Here is an 18,089-nt window from a genome sequence, read left to right as displayed (position 1 = left end):
CAGTGTGCGATACCGTTGTATGACAGAGCGTAAATCAGGCAAGATGCTAACAGCATCACATCGCGGGGCACAACAAGTAATAATTCCATTAAGGCTTTCTTAAGGGATAACCAGTGATTTTTAATTTTAAGTTATTTCTTTCCCTGATGAAACAGCCAATGGAAACTTTGCCTCTGTCATTGTGACTAATTAAGAAAATAACAGACCAATTTGCAAAATATCAAAGGCTTCCCTTTAAGAGTAAATATGGGTTATTCAAAAGATGCCGGCAAATGAACTGTAAAAGGCGAAAGCCCAAAACAGAAATACAAAATGTATGCATAGGGATAGACTATAGACATATTAGTCATATTCTCAACTTCCAGAGCTGGGTAAAATATACATCATCAGGTTATTTCAAATAGCAGGAAAACATCCAGGCAGTAACCTAATTCTTGCATCATAATAATAATAATAATAACAACTACTGTATGTGAGAAATGCTCTTTTTTTATGTATTCATCTTTGCCGCTACGTGAATTTATGATTTAATGTATACGTTTATAGTGTCAGTGGTGATAATTGAAAGCAAGGTTAACACAAACAACCAGCACATCTTAATTCTGTTTTGGTGCGTTTAAATAAATACATAAATATGCTAAGAAATGATACAATTATACATACATTATTAGAAACTATGTCAAATGTTATTTCATTCAGGGTTGGTAAGTTAATGAAGGAAAATGCAGGCACATTCTATTCCAATATGAGACTAATACAATGTCTTTTGACTTGGAGTGCATCAGATCTACAGTATATACGGTATATATACTATCTATAGATGTTTTACATAATACATAGTTCTTGTAGTTTCTTGACAAATCAGTCACCATGTCCTTCATTGTTTGCCCAACTCTTGGCTTTTCCTTAAAGTCACAGGTTAGCGCATAGAAAGACAGTGAATAGAGAACGCTCAAATCTAACGGTTGCTGCCTGGAATAAAGCTTTATTTATTGCTTGCCAAAAAGAACAGATCTACTCTTCTCTTTGTAGCTCGAAGATGTGTCCTTTTTGGCAAGCGATACCGTTGTACGACAGAGAATATGTAATATGGTTGGTCATACTCTGGCCATCACTTTCATTAATAATTGATAAAACACCCTTGCAACCATCTTAAGTGCACCAACCAAATAAGCATAAATGAGTGGTGATTTGCATGGTCACGTCTGTTATTTCAGAGTAACATGTTTCCGCGACAGAACTACAGAATGTTGGGTGTTGTGGTGGATATACACACACACACACACAGGACCGTTAATAGGTACAGCTATAATTCACGCCGATCTCGCCAATGTTTACAATACAGTTTGTTCTACTTACTTACCGTAGGCAGTATTTACTTGAATGCATAGGTATTGTATTGTTACCTTTAAGAGTTAATACACATTACACACCTCCCAAGGTGTTTGACGTAATTACCTCTGCGACAGGACCTTTTGCCACTGTTTTTTTCTGTCTGAAATAAACATAGTGCTACCCTGGCTCTTCAAAGACGAATACATGTCCGTCGTTTCTCTTCCCGCGCTTGCACTCCTACAGTGTCATAAATAAACAAATGTAGAAGAAAGGACAGGGCAGTAGTTTGGAAGAAAGACTTGGAATTTCCAGAAAAAGCGGAAAATGTCTTAATATACTGTATGCACGACCCAGTGACATTTCATTGCGTTCGTGTTTTGCCGTTGAAGCTCAGCTGTAGTACATGCCAGGTTGAATTAAAAAGTAAGTAAATGATGCTTAAACAGTGGTGAACATGGAATCTGAGCCTCACAGTCAGTCATACTGTAAGTAATTGATGCATCTTGTATACAGACTGTCAGAGAAGAATCTGAAGAACTGCAAAAATCCCTTCACACATAAGACAGCGTATGAGTAGAAGTCGGTGTGAAGACGTCTCCATTCTTTTCACAGGGGTCACAGTTTCTCCTGGCCTATCTGAGGCAGCATAGAGCGCAGGATGAAAAGCTACAGTATACTGAGTGGCCACAAGCCTTTAACGTGGCTGTGTCACCATTCATTCTCATCGCCACTTCCGGTGGCATAGCATAACAAGGAATGCGTTCATTACATATTATATTACATATTACAATTAACGCATTGTCACTCTCAAGCCATCAAATGGGTGACAGCATGAGAACGGATGTGACTAGGGGTGTGCCGATATATCGTCCCGCGATATATCGCGATACGTTGTCGTGACGATATGTATCGTTTTGACGTTTTTGACTTGAGTGCCATATATCGTATCGATATATTTATATCGTGTATCGTGGAATCGGCACACCCCTAGATGTGACCTTACGCCACTTTTGTTTGACGTTTCGGAGGTACCCGTGACATTGCATGCTGACGGGGGGGGGTGATGATTTTTACGCTTCTGTCCCTACCGCTGAAGCAGACTTTGAAACGTTCGTCACGGCGACTCGCTCGCCTAGCAGCTCACTCGCCTAGCAGGTGCCTCTCGTGGCACAAGTCCGTCGTTTTAACAGGTTTTTTAGCAGAGCTGTCACGCTTTGCGTCTTGGGTTTGAGAACGGTACTTAGTTATCATGAGTGGGACGTTGTAAAATGAGGCGAAGGGTTCCCCCGATGTTTGACGTTTAATCACATCCGGTCCCATGCTGTCAATATAGGACGGCTTGAGAGAGAGCATAATGTTGCATATTATCTCTATGTACACAGTTACTGGGAGAGAACGGACGTTCTACATTCAATTCCTATGGAAGGTAAGATATACTATTCCCATGTGCAGCAGTCTTTCTCCACTACACAACTATGTGATGTCAGGTGATCTACTCCAGTGGTTCTCAGCGTGGGGATCTGGGGACCCCCCCGGGGTTCCTGACGGGGCGTTCCACCTAACCAGTGGTGGATAGTAACTAAAGTACTAAGTATTTACTTAAGTACAATTTTGAGTTATTTGTACTTTACTTGAGTATTTCCAATTTCCAATACTTTTACTTCTACTCCACTACACCTCAGAGACAAATATTGTACTTTTACTCAACTACAAGTATTTGAAAACTTTAGTGACTAGTTACTTTTCAGCTATAAATGATTATATTATAAAACATACATTAACCACTTTAGCTCTATTTTTTACCCCGGCTATTTGAAAATAGCCGATCTACAAGCTCACAACGCGTCGTATCGCGACGCGTTGTGAGCTTCTAGATCTGCTATTTTCAAACATTTTAGTACTTTTACTTTTGGTACTTTAAGTACATTTTGATGCAAATGCTTTTGTTCTTTTACTCAAGTAAATTTTCAATTCTGGACTTTTACTTGTAACAGAGTATTTCTATATTGCATTATTGGTACTTTCGCTTAAGTAAAGAATTTGAGTACTTTTTCCACCACTGCACTGCATTCCAAACTAGGGGGGTCCTTGAATTTAAATCATTGGAGAATCACTGACCAACACCACCGGTGTACTGAGGTCATACTCAGACTAGATGAGAAAAAGGAGGCCTTGGCCTGCAGCAGAGAGTAGCTTTCCCCCATAAGGGTAAGACTGTACTACTGTTCCAAAAATCAATATCTGAAATGCTGTCTGATAAACTATAGATGTTGTGTTGTCAGGAAGCCTAGCCCTCATGGTCTTCCACTGCAACCTCTTGTTCTTAAGCTGTATGTCTGTGTGTTGTTAGGTGCCGCACATTAAAGGGATAATGACAATGATAGTTCTATCGTTCTATCGATTAGTCACCCCATGGAGACTTGAATTCATGGATATATTTTTTGGGGGGGGGTTTGTTCCGGTAGGAGACACAAAGGAGACTCTTTGTGTCTCCTACCGGAACCACTGCCGCTCATCAAATTATTGGCTTCGGAATGCGACAAAAAAACTGAAGATATCCATGAATTCAAGTCTCCATGGGGTGACTAATCGATATAAAAAAAAAAGTCATTTTGGGTTTGAACTATCCCTTTAAGGCCATACTGTAAATACGTAGAACGTTTACAATAATGCGCAGATCATCATTATTTCATGACACTTGTTGTCCTGTGGCTCACATTGATTTACTGTAATCTCTCCCTGTCCGTCTCACAACCATTTTCTTTGCGTCTACTTTGCCACAGAAAGCGGCCCAGGTTTTCAACTACTTCTTAACCACATGAACCCTAGCGTCCCTGTTCTGGGCCATGTCACAAACGCGGCGCTTTGTGTGTTTGTAGATCTGAAGATATCTGGTGTAGAGGGAGAAAAGGAGCGGACCAAGTAAGGGCGAGGGGACTCCGGTCAAGTATATATGGTTTAAGTACAGCAAAAAGAGTAGCGATTGATTTTAAACTAGCCCTTCTCTGACCTTGTGGTGAATACTATATGGTCAACTGACCACAACGTGGATCTCAAACCAGTTATTATAAGACATCCACATGGATCAAAAAAAAAAGTTTGCTTGTAAAAATAAGCAGCAGTGAGCTATATTGACTGCAGATTGGGATTGGCTAGCTGGGACACATATGTGGATGTCAGGAATTTAGGAATAGACGTGTGATCATAAAATATAGTTGGTCCGCATCGTGAGGGCAAAATGATGTGACATTGAACGTGGCGTCGTGGACTAATCACCTGGACCTCTGTATAACAGGTTCGTAAGGATATACCCACCAATTCTAATGTATTTGAATGTGCCTTGGTCCCAACAAGATAACTGCTAAAGCTGGAGACTCCCTGTACCTCCGTGTTCCAGACGATATATATATATATATACAAGGACATGGATAACAGGTGTCCATCCTCACACGAGCTTCATCATTTTACTATGTTCACAAAGCAGTCATTTTTCTCTTAACGTCACGCCAAAGGGTCGGAAATCCCACCATTGGCTATGATGACCGCCCTGTGAAAGCTGCCTCTATTTCCTCCCCACTCCTCCGCGTCCTAAACAGAGATTTGTCAAATTACTCCAGGTGTTACATTTGACCTATGTTGATTCTACCATTCTCTCTTTCTTCATCTCCCTCTTCCTCATCCTCCACAACAGCCATTGGCTCGTGGTCTCTTGTGTCAGTCCCCTCCCCCCTCTCCCTCTCTCCCATCAGGGATATTAGCTCTTAAAGGAGTAGTTCACCCAAAAAAATGACTTTTTTTCTAACAATTGCACATCCCATGAAGCCTTGAATTCATGGATTTCTTTTGTTTTTGCCGCATCCTTGAGCCAATAATTTGATGACCCGGTGTATTTCCGGTAGGAGACACAAATAATCTACTTTGTATCTCCTATCGGATACATTAGCCGGTAGGAGACGGGAATCAAATAATTGGCTTAGGAACACGACAAAAAACGAAATAATATCCATGAATTCAAGGCTTCATGGAAGTGTGCAATTGATAGAAATTGCGATTTTTGGGGGGGTGAACTACTCCTTTAAGTCTCTTGCGTTAGCAACACTTTCCCTATCCCCTCTCCCTCTCCTCTATCACTTCTAGGCATGGATGGCTACTCCTCTCTTCTCCTCCTCGACCCCTGCCTCCTTTTCCTCAACAGGGGCAGCCGCTCTTTGTCTCAGTCTGTTGCGTGAGTCTCACTCGGCCGTCCTCTCTCTCCACGTCCCTGTAGAGGAGGGACTTCTGGGCCTTGAGGCGGCAGGCGAGCGACATAAAGATGGAGTCGACGTTCTGCATCTCCCTCGGGTCCTTCGCCGACGTCTCGAACAGCAACATGTTATGGGCGTCGGCGAACTTGAGCGCCATGTTGGAGGGCACCTTGAGAATCAAGCAAAAAAGGATTGAACTCATTAACAACCCATTAAGATCTACAAACTCATAGCGCGGCACCGAGTGCCGCGCTATGAGCTTGTAGATCTGCTATTTTTGAAAAATCGAGAAAATGTGTGCAAATCTTTGAATATATATATTTTTAAAGCGAACATTTGTAACTCAAATCTTTGCTTCTGGGGGTCCCTGGAACAAAATATTTTGAGATGGGGGCCGCGGCCAAATACATATACTACATTGTGCGTTCATTCCAAATAAATTCCACAAGAGGGCGCTCTAACACAACTTAGGAATGATTCCTCTACACTCAGGAATAGAGGGATGTGACTAGCCTGGTAAACCCTCCCTCCAGAAATCTCATTTCCATTTGATTTCAGGAGTGAGTCTGGCCTGATCGCCCATTCTGCAATATTGGATGTGGGCTGGAGTTGGGCGGGAGTAATACCGTTGACTGACAACCCCTTCAGCCAATGATCGTTTTTCCCCTTCAGCCAATCAGCAGTTCATTTTTACCACCTCCAGACTATGTGACGCAACAGGACTTTTGAGACGGCCATGCCCAAAATAGGTTGCCTTATTGGGATACATGCGTGTCACTCCCCGCCCCTGCCGGTTCTCTAAATTTATATTTTTAAATAGGCTCTGTCATGATTAATTGACCACATATATGAAGTTAAACAACTAAATTCTATCCAAACGATATCTTAATAGTAAATTCCGTGCCTCAAAAAAAAAGTTTGAGACCGTTTTAAAAACGAAAGTAAGAAGTGAAGGCACTCGGACAACAACAATGGCTGCCGTTCGTCTTTTGTCGGCGGCACTCAGGCTGCACTCGGCTTCATTCGGGCCCACTCGAACTCGCCACCTGATTGGCCAACTGTCGCTGTCAATCACAGAACGATGAGCGACGACGCTGATAGGCTCGTCCGTTTGGCGCACACAGCCAATATTGCAGAATGGGCGATCAGGCCAGACTCAGAAATAAAATGGAAATGAGATTTCTGGAGGGAGGGTTTACCAGGCTAGGATGTGACGCCATCCCAAAAAAACCAACAGAGGAACAGGAACTACAGCTGGCGACGGCTGTTGCTATGGGTTACAGGTAAACAAGGTTGGATGCGCTCAGACGGAGTGCTGTTATCGGTTTCTGACCTGTATCTGGTCGACGAGGTCACATTTGTTTCCCACCAACACACGAGGTACCGATGCCGAAACTCGATGTCCATTACACTCCTGCAGCCCAACGGAACACAGAAAACAGTCACGTTACACATGATGATAATGATGAAATTATATACTTTTTTTTACCTTTTTTTAATTCCCTTTTTTATGCAATATGCTTAAATATAGGGTAAGTGGTATTCTTTGGTTAACCCATTCAAACCGGGAACGCATCTGTGTAACCACTTTATCGATATTTTATACTTTGGCTATTCAAAAATAGCAGATATACAAGCTCAGCTATAAGCTTGTAGATTTGCAATTTTCTTTAAAAAAACATGAAAATTAGTGCAAATCTTTGAGTGCATATTTTTTAAAGTGAACATTTTTAACTCAAATCTTTGCTTCTGGCGGATTCTGCAAATGTCTTCAAAATCCTAACAGCCTAATGATTTTCTTTCATGTCAAGGACCCCCAAAAAGATATGTATTTGGCAATGGACCCCATCTCAAAATATGTTGTTCCAGGGACCCCACAGAAGCAAAGATTTGAGTAAAAAAATCGTTTTAAAAATATATATATATTCAAAGATTTGCTAAAAATGTCATGATTTTTTGAAAATGGCAGATCTACAAGCTTGTATATCTGCTATTTTTGAATAGCCAAAGAAATCTTAAATTGACACAGATACTTTCCCGGTCTTAATAGGTTAAGACAAACAATGTTTTTTGTTAAAAAATCTCTATATTGTTGTGATAGTAATAATTGCTGTAGAGTGTTTGTTCACTAACAGGAGTCTCCCCATCTCTCCAGCTCATTAATAAACAGAAAATACATTTTCAGCTGGGCTGCCAATTCCAGCTAATCAGTTAGAGAGTACCTACTGTATTTATCAGCTTTCAACAATTTTATTGTGTGCCGGTTCCAATTGTGTCTGTTCATTTCTTTGTGTCATCACACTTTCAATTGTGCTTGTTAATCACTTACATCAGAGGTCTTCAACAGGGGGTCCGTTTTTTCAGAAAAACTTAAAAAGCTTTTGAGATTTTTCAACTGGGCCCTGATCCAGAAAAGGTTGGGAACCACTGGGTTAAAACAAAAAACAAACTATAAACAAAAAAAAGTTTAGCACACTAGCCAATGTATAATAACCTGTATCCATGTCTGTAGGTTGCGGAAGGAGGCCATTTTGGTGACGTCATAGACGAAGACCACGGCGTGGACGTTGCGGTAGTAGTGCTCCACCATGGACTTCCGGAAGCGCTCCTGGCCAGCCGTGTCCCATACCTGCACCTGGAGGTAGAGACCACAGTAGAGAAGATAATCCCTCTTTTTTTTATCTCTTTGCCCTGTAATGCCTTCTTCCAGTTCAACAGTGATGTGCACCATTTCAACACAAGACAGGCAAATCATTTACATCTCCCAAGGTTCTGTACTGGTCTGTGTCAATATTCCATCAGGTATGGAACAGCTATATTAATATCTCATTGAAGGCAGCTTTAAATCATTTTAAATATAAGCTAAAAACCCATTTGATTAATCCATTTTCTACTAATTTATTTTTTCTCTATTATTCATACTGTGTATCTATTGTTGTATTTGTATTTTTGTATATTTGTATTTACGTTGCCAAATAATTTATTTTTGTTTTGTATTAGGCTACTTTGTATTTCTTGTTGTTAAGTGAGGTGAGATTAATTTGATAAACCGACAGGGTTTTCTAAATCTCACCTGCACTTCCCAACCCAATATTATGCTGTTGTTACAAATTTGTTGTTTTTAAATGTGCTTTTTTTTCTTTTATAAATGTAACACATTTTTCAAAAAGGTTGCAGAAATGTCCCCCCCCAAAATCCCAGTAATTTACAAAACAATACAAAAATAGTGAAAAGCTCATAATATATACCTAATATTACAGTTCTACTGTATGAGGGCAATGCTTACATTGACGGGCCTATGGTGTTGCATCTGATGGCATCTTCAAAAATAAATAAACGTTGTTTGATCACTTTGCATGGACAACAGGCTATCCCATCACATTATTGTTAGCAAATAGTATGTATTACGTTGTTATACAACAGTGTCACACAAAAGTAGCAAAAATAGCCGATCTACAGGTACAGTATGAGCTAAAAAACGTGGTTTGAGCTTGTAGAGCGGCTATTTTTGCTATTTATTTTACATGAATCCTGAAAAGTAACAGTTTTGGACACAGCAACTGGTGGTGGTGAGCTGACTGCTGTGCTGTAGGCCAGGCTATATCAAGCAGAGGTCTATTTAAAGAGTAATCATGTCCCTGTTAGTGTTAGGTTAGTCGTGTGAGAATCCACATTCACACCGAGGACTCCTCAACCTTGCATGTGTCCCTATTTTGGACTAGCCATTATAGGGATTGTATATGTTTTAGGGATGCACCAAACGGGAAATTCTTGGCCGAAACTGAATACCGAATATAGGAAACAGCTGGCCGAATAACCGAATACCGAATGGCCGAATATGATTATTTTAAATATATATATTTATTTATTTTATAACATGTTTGTACCATTGTTGTCATGGCTGTGCCTCTGTTGTAGAACTACATGATTATGGCAAAACTTATAATCACTATGGGTCCATATTGAGATCAGTCATAAAAATATATATACATTCGGTATTCGGTATTCTGCGTTAAAATCTAATTCGCCCGAATAACGAATATGCTTTTTTTGGCCATATGCGGCCGAATATATTCGGTGGCCGAATATATTCGGTGCATCCCTAATATTTTGTCCGCTTAGATTTTGTCATTAATTGTCATTCATGAACCAACTTACAGTATTTCTTTGTTGTTACACAAAATGAAATTGCACACAAGCTTTGTGTCTAATTGCCTTATTGTGTGCGTGCGTGCGTGCGTGCGTGCGTGCGTGCGTGCGTGCGTGCGTGCGTGCGTGCGTGTGTAGACTTGCCACGCGCAGGCGCACTCCTTGTTTTCCTTTTTCTTTTGATTTCATTTCCTGATAGTGACAGCTCCTATAGTCGACATTGACAAATGTCACCTTCCATCTCATGACCCTCAAATCCTCGTCTGTCTGACGGTCGACTCAGTCGGCCCGTGTTACCACCATTTGAAAAGGATGAAGCGAGCTTATTATTAGCATCGGAGTTTGAATGTTGCATTGATGGGACTCGCAGTGGATCAAAGATATCTCTGTAGTCACTAGTCAGCTTTGGTTTAGCACAGAATGGCTTGACATGGCAGTCCACTCACCAGTGGTGTAAAGCAGTGGTTCTCAACCTTTTCGGGCCGCGACCCCCAAAAATAATCATATTTGAACTGGGGACCCCCAAAAATAATCATATTTGAACTGGGGACCCCCAAAAATAATCATATTTAAACTGGGGACCCCCAAAAATAAACATATTTGAACTGGGGACCCCCAAACATTATCATATTTGAACTGGGGACACCCCCACCATGACAAACACTTGGAATTGTAGGAGTTGAGGCATGCTGACATGGTTCCACAGATACATATTGTGAAAATAGTCGATCTACAATGTTTGCCTTTGGTAAACCTGGTATTTTTTTCATTTATTTTCTTTAATTTTTTTCCCGACTTTTTTTTGGATTAAAAATGTCACTGTCATCTGGGGACCCCCCCAAAAAATCGTGTGGCGACCCCCCTGGGGGTCCCGAACCACAGCTTGAGAACCACTGGTGTAAAGTAACTAAGTATATTTACTTAAGTACTGTGCTTATACATTAAAAACATTGTCTGTTTGTAACGTATCACATAAATAAAACTGATTTTAGGCAGCTACTGTGACCTAGAGTTGTGGCTCTGTCTTCAGTGTCCTCTTATTACTGTACATACAGTACAGTACTGTACAGGGAGCTGGGCAAAGAGTCAGATACTGTACAAATCATCATTACACAACCACATAGGCAGTAAATATACATATAGGCCTATATACTTCTATCTTATTACACACAGTGAAGCTGCACGCAAGGACAGGACATCAGCATCTTGCCTCGTGGTGTGTGTGTGTGTGTGTGTGTGTGTGTGTGTGTGTGTGTGCGTGTGCGTGCGTGCGTGTGCGTGTGCGTGTGTGTGTGCATTTTCAGAGCATGTTCATTTTAATGATCAATCAATCGAATGCGTTCCGGTTTTAATTTTGTCAACTAAAACTAAGACGAAAAATGTTCGTCGCCCACCTTTTTTCACTGACGAAAACTATTTTAAAAACGAAGCTAAATAACTATGACTAAATATATTGACAATTTCGTCAACAAAGACGAAAATGTATAGGGAGGGACTACTGGACTATACTAGTAGTAGAAGTAGGCCTACTACAAGCTCACAACACGTGTTGTGAGCTTGTAGAGCTGCTATTTTCGGCAGGCAGCTATGTATGTAAATTAGGCATTACTACGCCAAAGATTAATTGGCCCACCAAGAATACATTTTAGTCGACTAAATCAACTGTAGATGTAGTTGACTAATATCTTAGATATTTAGTCAACTAAAAGCTAGTATAAAACTAAAACAGTTCAGATGACCAAAATGTAACAGAATGTTAATCATGAGACTATGACTAAAACTATAATAATGAAAACTCACTTATTTTTTGTTTTTACAAAAAACAATCTATATTTATGTTATATTAAAATATGTATGTTTTGCCAATTATTTGGGGGCCCACTTGCAATATCCTCACGGCCCACAAGTGGGTCTCGGCCCATAGGTTGAGAACCACTGGCCTATACCTCATAAAGGATTGGATTTATTTTTCAATAACGAAAACAACAATGCTCATTCACTTTACAACCATGAAATCACCACCATGGGCAGGCAAATAGAAAAGTAGCCTAAATCCAAAGGCTATTTGCATCATAATGTTATTATCATTGTGAGAGAGAGGTTGAATTAATTGGTTGACAGCAGCATCAATGACTTCATACCGAAACGTAGCCCTGGTCCAGAGCGTTAGCGACTTCTCTCTAACGCTTTGCCAGACACTATGCTATTCTCATCGACCGAAAATTCTACCGTGCGAGGTCTCCAACTTTAGTAAAAAATAATAACAACTGTTTTACTACTTGAAAAACAAAGGCAGTTTTGTGTTGCTAAAAGTCTATTCTCCAGGGTGGGAAACGTCTCAGGACCCCACCTTCTCTGTATAATACACTTTTTTGTTTTTGGGCGGAAAGTAAAAAATATGTCCGACAGACGGAAATTATTTTTGATTTACTCACCTGCGCCCTCTACAGATCTGGTCAATATAAATCACCGTTGACCAGATCTGTAGAGGGCGCAGGTGAGTAAATAAAATAATTTCCGTCTGGTGGACATATTTTATTTTCTGCCCAAAAAGTGTATTATACAGAGAAGGTGGGGTCCTGAGACGTTTTCCACCGTGGAGAATAGACTTTAAACAAAACAAAAAAGGCATTATTTGTATGAGTACCGACATTGTTACCTTTATTTTGACTAAAGTTGGAGACCTCGCGCAGTAGTGGAATGTTCAGTCCATGGGAATAGCAGCGCTGCTAACAGAGCGTTAGGCTCTGGACCAGGGCTAACATCATCATCAGCATCAATGACTTCATACCGAAACGAAAACAAAGAGACTAAACGAAAGACAGCTCTAAAAAAAAGAAAATGTGTCCCGATTATTTTTTCTTTCTTTCTCTCGCTTTTACCTTGATCGTCTCCCCCTCGATCTCCACCGCCTTCTCCCTGAAGTCCACGCCGATCGTGGCCTCGGTCTTGTCGGGGAAGCTGCCGCCGGTGAAGCGGAACGTCAGGCAGGTCTTCCCCACGTTGGAGTCGCCGATCACGATGATCTTGAAGATGCGCGTCTGGATGCTGGTGTCCAGCGACGCGCTCAGGTCCATGGAGGAGGTCAGGCTGCCGGCGGCGGAGCACACAGCAGCCTGATTGTTGTTATTGCTGCTGCTCGGCCGGGTATTACTAGTGCTGCTGCTATGGATCCTCGTCAGATCCATGGAGGACGTGAGGATGGTGACATTGTCATTGGGTCGGTGTCTTTCCAAGCCTCCTCCTCCTCCTCCTCCTCCTCCTCCTGCCTCGGTGGTACTGGTGATGATGATGTCCTCCTCCGGGGAATCGTTGGTCATGATGCCGGGCAGGAGTGATGCTGCGCCGGGCAGAGTGTGGGTTGTGTGTACAACACCGGGGTGGTGGTGGTGGAGGTGGAGGAGGGAGGTGGGAGGAGATCAGATGAATGGATGGATGAACTGGAGGAGGAAACCCGACATCAGTGGTGGAAGAAGTACTCTTTTTTTTTTTTTTTACTTGAGTAAAAAGATCAATAATAATTGTAGTGGAGCAAAAGTACAATATTTGCCTCTGATGTAGTGGAGAAGTGAAAGTACTGAAAACTGGAAATACTCCAGTAAAGTAAAAAATACCTCAAAATTGTACTTAAGTACAGTACTTGAGTAAATGTACTTAGTTACTTTACACCACTGGATGAGATGGATGGATGGACTGGAGGAGGAAACCCGAGATGCAACCGTAACGGCTATGCAATGCTTTCAGGGTGAAGCAGCGTTAAACAGAGAAAAGGGAGGACAATGCATTAAGAACATAGCCTAATTTGGCATTTCACAGACACTCCATTAGCCTAATGAATAATTTGGGTGACCTAAAGCCCCAGGACACAGGGAAGGACCAGGACATGTATATGATGACATGATATGTGCACATCACATAATTTTTTGGGCCTCTCATATAGCGCACGCACACACTCTCTCACACACACACACACACACACACACACACACACACACACACACACACACACACACACACACACACACACACACACACACACACACACACACACACAGAGAGAGACACACACACACACACACACACACACACACACACACACACACACACACACACACACACACACAGAGAGAGAGAGAGAGAGAGAGAGCAGGCTATGTTGCAGTCAAACGCCTGTCTGCATGGCTACTAAAACTAAAACTTACACAGCAGCAGCCATTAGCAATGATTTTTTTCCTTTTGCCTGAGACAGAGCCTGATTGATTGAAACAGAAGAGAAGAGGTGACATTGAGTGGTATTTACTGACAGTGATAGGTGGAGAGAGAGAGAGAGAGAGAGAGAGAGAGAGAGAGAGAGAGAGAGAGAGAGAGAGAGAGAGAGAGAGAGAGAGACAGAGAGACACAGAGAGAGAGAGAGAGACTTGACCATCCCTCGCTATACTGGGGTAGAATTTGGTTGTCACTCTGTCATGTGACTTCATCAGCTGATCACATTCCATAGTAGACCAACATGGCCATTTAACTCATAGGATCAGACCTAACCAACCACATGATTGTGCTATAGCTCCCATAAGGTGGTCGGCATCATCATCCATATGAAAGCAGAGCAGTACACACAATACCAGTGTATTTTAACCAGTGTTTCTCAAACATTTTCATGTCAAGGACCCCCAAATTAATACGTAGGCTATTTGGCCGCGAACCCCCATCTGGAAATATTTTGTGCCAGGGACCCCCATACAAATTTGGAGTTGTTAAAATGTTTCAAAAAGTTCTAAATTTGCCACATAAAGATTTTTTGAAAACAGCCGATCTACAAGTCAGCTATTTTATATCGATGTATAGGGTTAAAGTGGTTAAACTGATTTTGATGCTGTATTATTAACTAATTTTGCTGGGGACCCCCTGTACCCCATCAAGGACCCCTGGGGGTCCCTGTACCCCACTTTGAGAACCACTGCATTTAACCACTGAAAACTATAGTAGGCTACTTTGTTGACTGGAGTCCCCCATTGGGGGCCCATCTACAAGCTCACAACGGCTCGTGTTGTGACACGTTGCAAGCTTGTATACATTGTCTCTATTTCTGCCAAATGTTTGCCACTGAATAGGGTTGCCATATAGGGTTCAAGTGATTAAATGTAGAGAACTTGCTTCTTGCTTTCGTGTGGGTGGGCGTGATTCCTTGCCAAAAATGGACAGTGGCCTTGTCTGACATTCGTGCCACTTGAAATGCAACGGAGGAGGGCTGCTTGTCACAGTGAGGGTGCCGGTCAGAAAGGGTCATTGGTCAGTCCTTGTCGTTGTCATCCATCCCTGACTGATGGGGAGCCGTTAAGTAAGGCCTAATCAATACCTATCTGCACTGGAAATGTAGACATGCAGAGAGATCTCATGCACGCATGCATGGACGCACGCACACACACGCACGTAAGTAGGCTACACTACAGTAGATCAGTGGAACTAACTAACATTAAAGGGATGTTTCACTTTCAAACATTTGAACTTCTACTCTGGCTTTTGTGAGCAACCCGGACAGTTTTTATGTCGCTTGATTCAGAATTCAGACATATGATATTCATTTTATCAGACACACCCCCTTCCTATATAAACCCATTGTCCAACTTCAAACTCCATTTTAACCATATTAGATTAAATGAAAGCACCTGTTCTTGGTTCTGGTGACTGCTATTGGCCTTCTAATGCGTGAGGGGGTTGTGTTTTTTAATTTCCTTTTTTCATTTAATTTGTTTTTTAAATTTTCAGCCCCTCACGTAGGCTTTTAGAGGGACAATATCAATCACCAGAACCAAGGACGTGTGTTTTCAATGAATCTAACTTGGTTAAAATGGAGTTCGAAGTTACAAAGGGTTTATATAGGAACTTAGGAAGGAGGCATGGTTGATGAAAATAATATCAACCATCTATCTAAATACTGAAACAAGCAACTTGAAACACAGGATGAAACACAAAAGCCAGAGTAGACATTAAAATGACCCCAAACATGTTTTTAAGTGAAATATGCCTTGAAGTTCCTAGTTATTGACCACAATGAAAACAATTTTTTCTCAAGTTGTGAAGAAAAAAATACCTGCAACATTTATTTTACATTATTCTTATATTAATACATTCATGTCATTAAAATCTTAGTGTTTTGCCAATTCTTTGGGTGCCACTTGCACATATTTGAGAACCACTGCTCTAAAGAACACACAGACAGACACACATTATCTTTTCTATAAGGTCTTTTTATCTGTAGCCCATATTTGCTGACTCACAAACATTTCAACTTCTACTCTCATTAGGCCAGTGTGTCTGTAGCTTCAACATCACACACAGTCTCTCTCTCACATACAATTATGCTATCTTTCTCAGGCTCTCTCTCTCTGTTCCTCAAACAAGCAGTCTGTGCCACACGCACACACACACACGCACGCACGCACGCACACACGCACGCACGCACACAAAAGCAAAAGCAGTAAATGAAAAGCAGTAGACTCTGGTCAAAAGACTTCATTTACATTCTGGGCCAACTAAATAGACTTTGTTGTCCTCTGATAAAAGGACTGACAGTAATGAAACACTTGCACCCTATATCATTCAGGTAAGTTCAGGCAAGAACGTTTGGAATGTTTTCTATGCCACTAGATGGCTGTCCAGATCATAACCCAAGTGCCTATGATTCACTTTCAACATGAATAAAGATATAATAAGAATTCTCCAAGTGGAGTTAAGATTCGGACTACTTGGACATTACAACATGCATGTGGGACTGTCAGTACCATATGTAAATTATTTACAAAATTTGCCATGCCAGATCCTATTGCTGGCAGGCCATTTCTGTCCCTATGTTGGGCACATTATTGTATTTTATACTTCTTCTTTCAAAAGTAGCAAAATGTGTCATTACAAGCTCATAAGGCATCACATTGCGACACATTGTGAGCTTGTAGGTTGGCTATTTTCACTACTCATGGTGCGATGGGTAGTGCCACCCCCATTTTAAAGTAAGTGCAGGCCAGGCCACCCGCCCTTCCTAATTTGTGAATGACTCTGAGAAGTGTTTAACGATAGGCCAACATCAGTGGTGTAAAGTAACTAAGTACATTTACTCAAGTACTGTACTTAAGTACAATTTTGAGGTACCTTTACTTTACTGGAGTATTTCCAATTATCTATACTTTTACTTCTACTCCACTACATCTCAGAGGCAAATATTGTACTTTTACTCCACTACAATTATTTGAAAACTTTAGATACTAGCCCTATTTTGTACCTAGGCTATTTGAAAATAGCCGATCTACAAGCTCACATCGCGACCCGTTGTGAGCTTGTAGATCTGCTATTTTCAAACATTTTAACATTTTTTTCAACCAAATAATAGACAAGTATAGTGATATCAATAAGGACCCAGATTGATAAGCGGTACAGATAAGGATATCGATAATCAACATTTCCCAATCCTTAGCTGTAGTATAGTTTGTCGATTTAGTTTTCCGCATTAATGGTAGTCTTTTTTTCCTTTTAAAGGCATTAAAAAAGGTCTTAAAAATCCTTCAATTTGTACTTAGGTTTTCATTTTACAAAAGATTTTTTATGTTGGCTACACTAGGCATAAATATAAAAACAAATGTGAAATCACTCACCCTGTGGTTATGTTGTTTTTGTGAGAAGAGATGCTGGGGGAATGTGTGTGTGGCTGGCCTTCCACTCTGATTAGCTCTCTGTGGAACAATCCTAACACACACACACACACACACACACACACACACACACACACACACACACACACACACACACACACACACACACACACACACACACACACACACACACACACACACACACACACACACACACACACACACAACAGTCTCCCTCTCAGACACATACACTTGCTTCCTCTATAGCTCCACCGTACGATGGTGTCACGCGTCGAAAATGGCCGATCTACAAGATCACACCTCGTCGCGCTGTGACACGTCGTGACCTCGTAGATCAGGCATTTCCGACCACGCGGCACCGTTGTCCGCCAAAGTATTAATCTGGCTCCAGTCTCACACCCACAGACTCTCTCGCTCGCTCACAACAATCCACGCGCTCTTCGACTGCGTGTTGAACAGTCCCAATGTTTGTGTCTGACAAAGCTCCCTTCTTCCTCCCGAGTCAAAAGCCTGCTCTGTCCGAAGGCCAAGGCCTCAGTGGAGCATTCACAACGCGTGTACACACAAACACACACAAAACACGAATGACCACTCAAACATGGCAAACAAATACGTACACGCAGCAAAATCCTCGGTGTTGGTTTAAATCTGAGCGCAAGAACAAACTCTTGCGGGTCCGTTTGGGTCAATCTCTAGGATT

At 41.4% G+C, this 18,089-nt stretch overlaps 1 protein-coding gene across 1 annotated transcript; it reads right to left on the bottom strand.

Annotated features, from left to right (window-relative positions):
• Positions 1–5,454: 5,454 nt before the first annotated feature.
• rab33a (RAB33A, member RAS oncogene family) lies at positions 5,455–13,048 on the bottom strand (the record flags this gene model as incomplete). The annotated part of the gene is made up of 4 exons (XM_084041122.1): positions 5,455–5,748; positions 6,913–6,993; positions 8,074–8,214; positions 12,611–13,048. The coding sequence occupies 4 exons, from the start codon at positions 13,046–13,048 to the stop codon at positions 5,524–5,526; spliced, it is 885 nt and encodes a 294-aa protein (XP_083897248.1). The 3' UTR covers positions 5,455–5,523.
• Between the last annotated feature and the right edge of the window lie 5,041 nt (positions 13,049–18,089).

The sequence above is a fragment of the Gymnoscopelus microlampas genome (genome assembly GCF_963454915.1).
Source record: "Gymnoscopelus microlampas genome assembly, chromosome: 18".
NCBI lineage: Eukaryota > Metazoa > Chordata > Actinopteri > Myctophiformes > Myctophidae > Gymnoscopelus > Gymnoscopelus microlampas.
The sequence above is the reverse complement of the archived record's forward strand: the minus strand, read 5'-3'. Positions and strand labels throughout refer to the sequence as shown.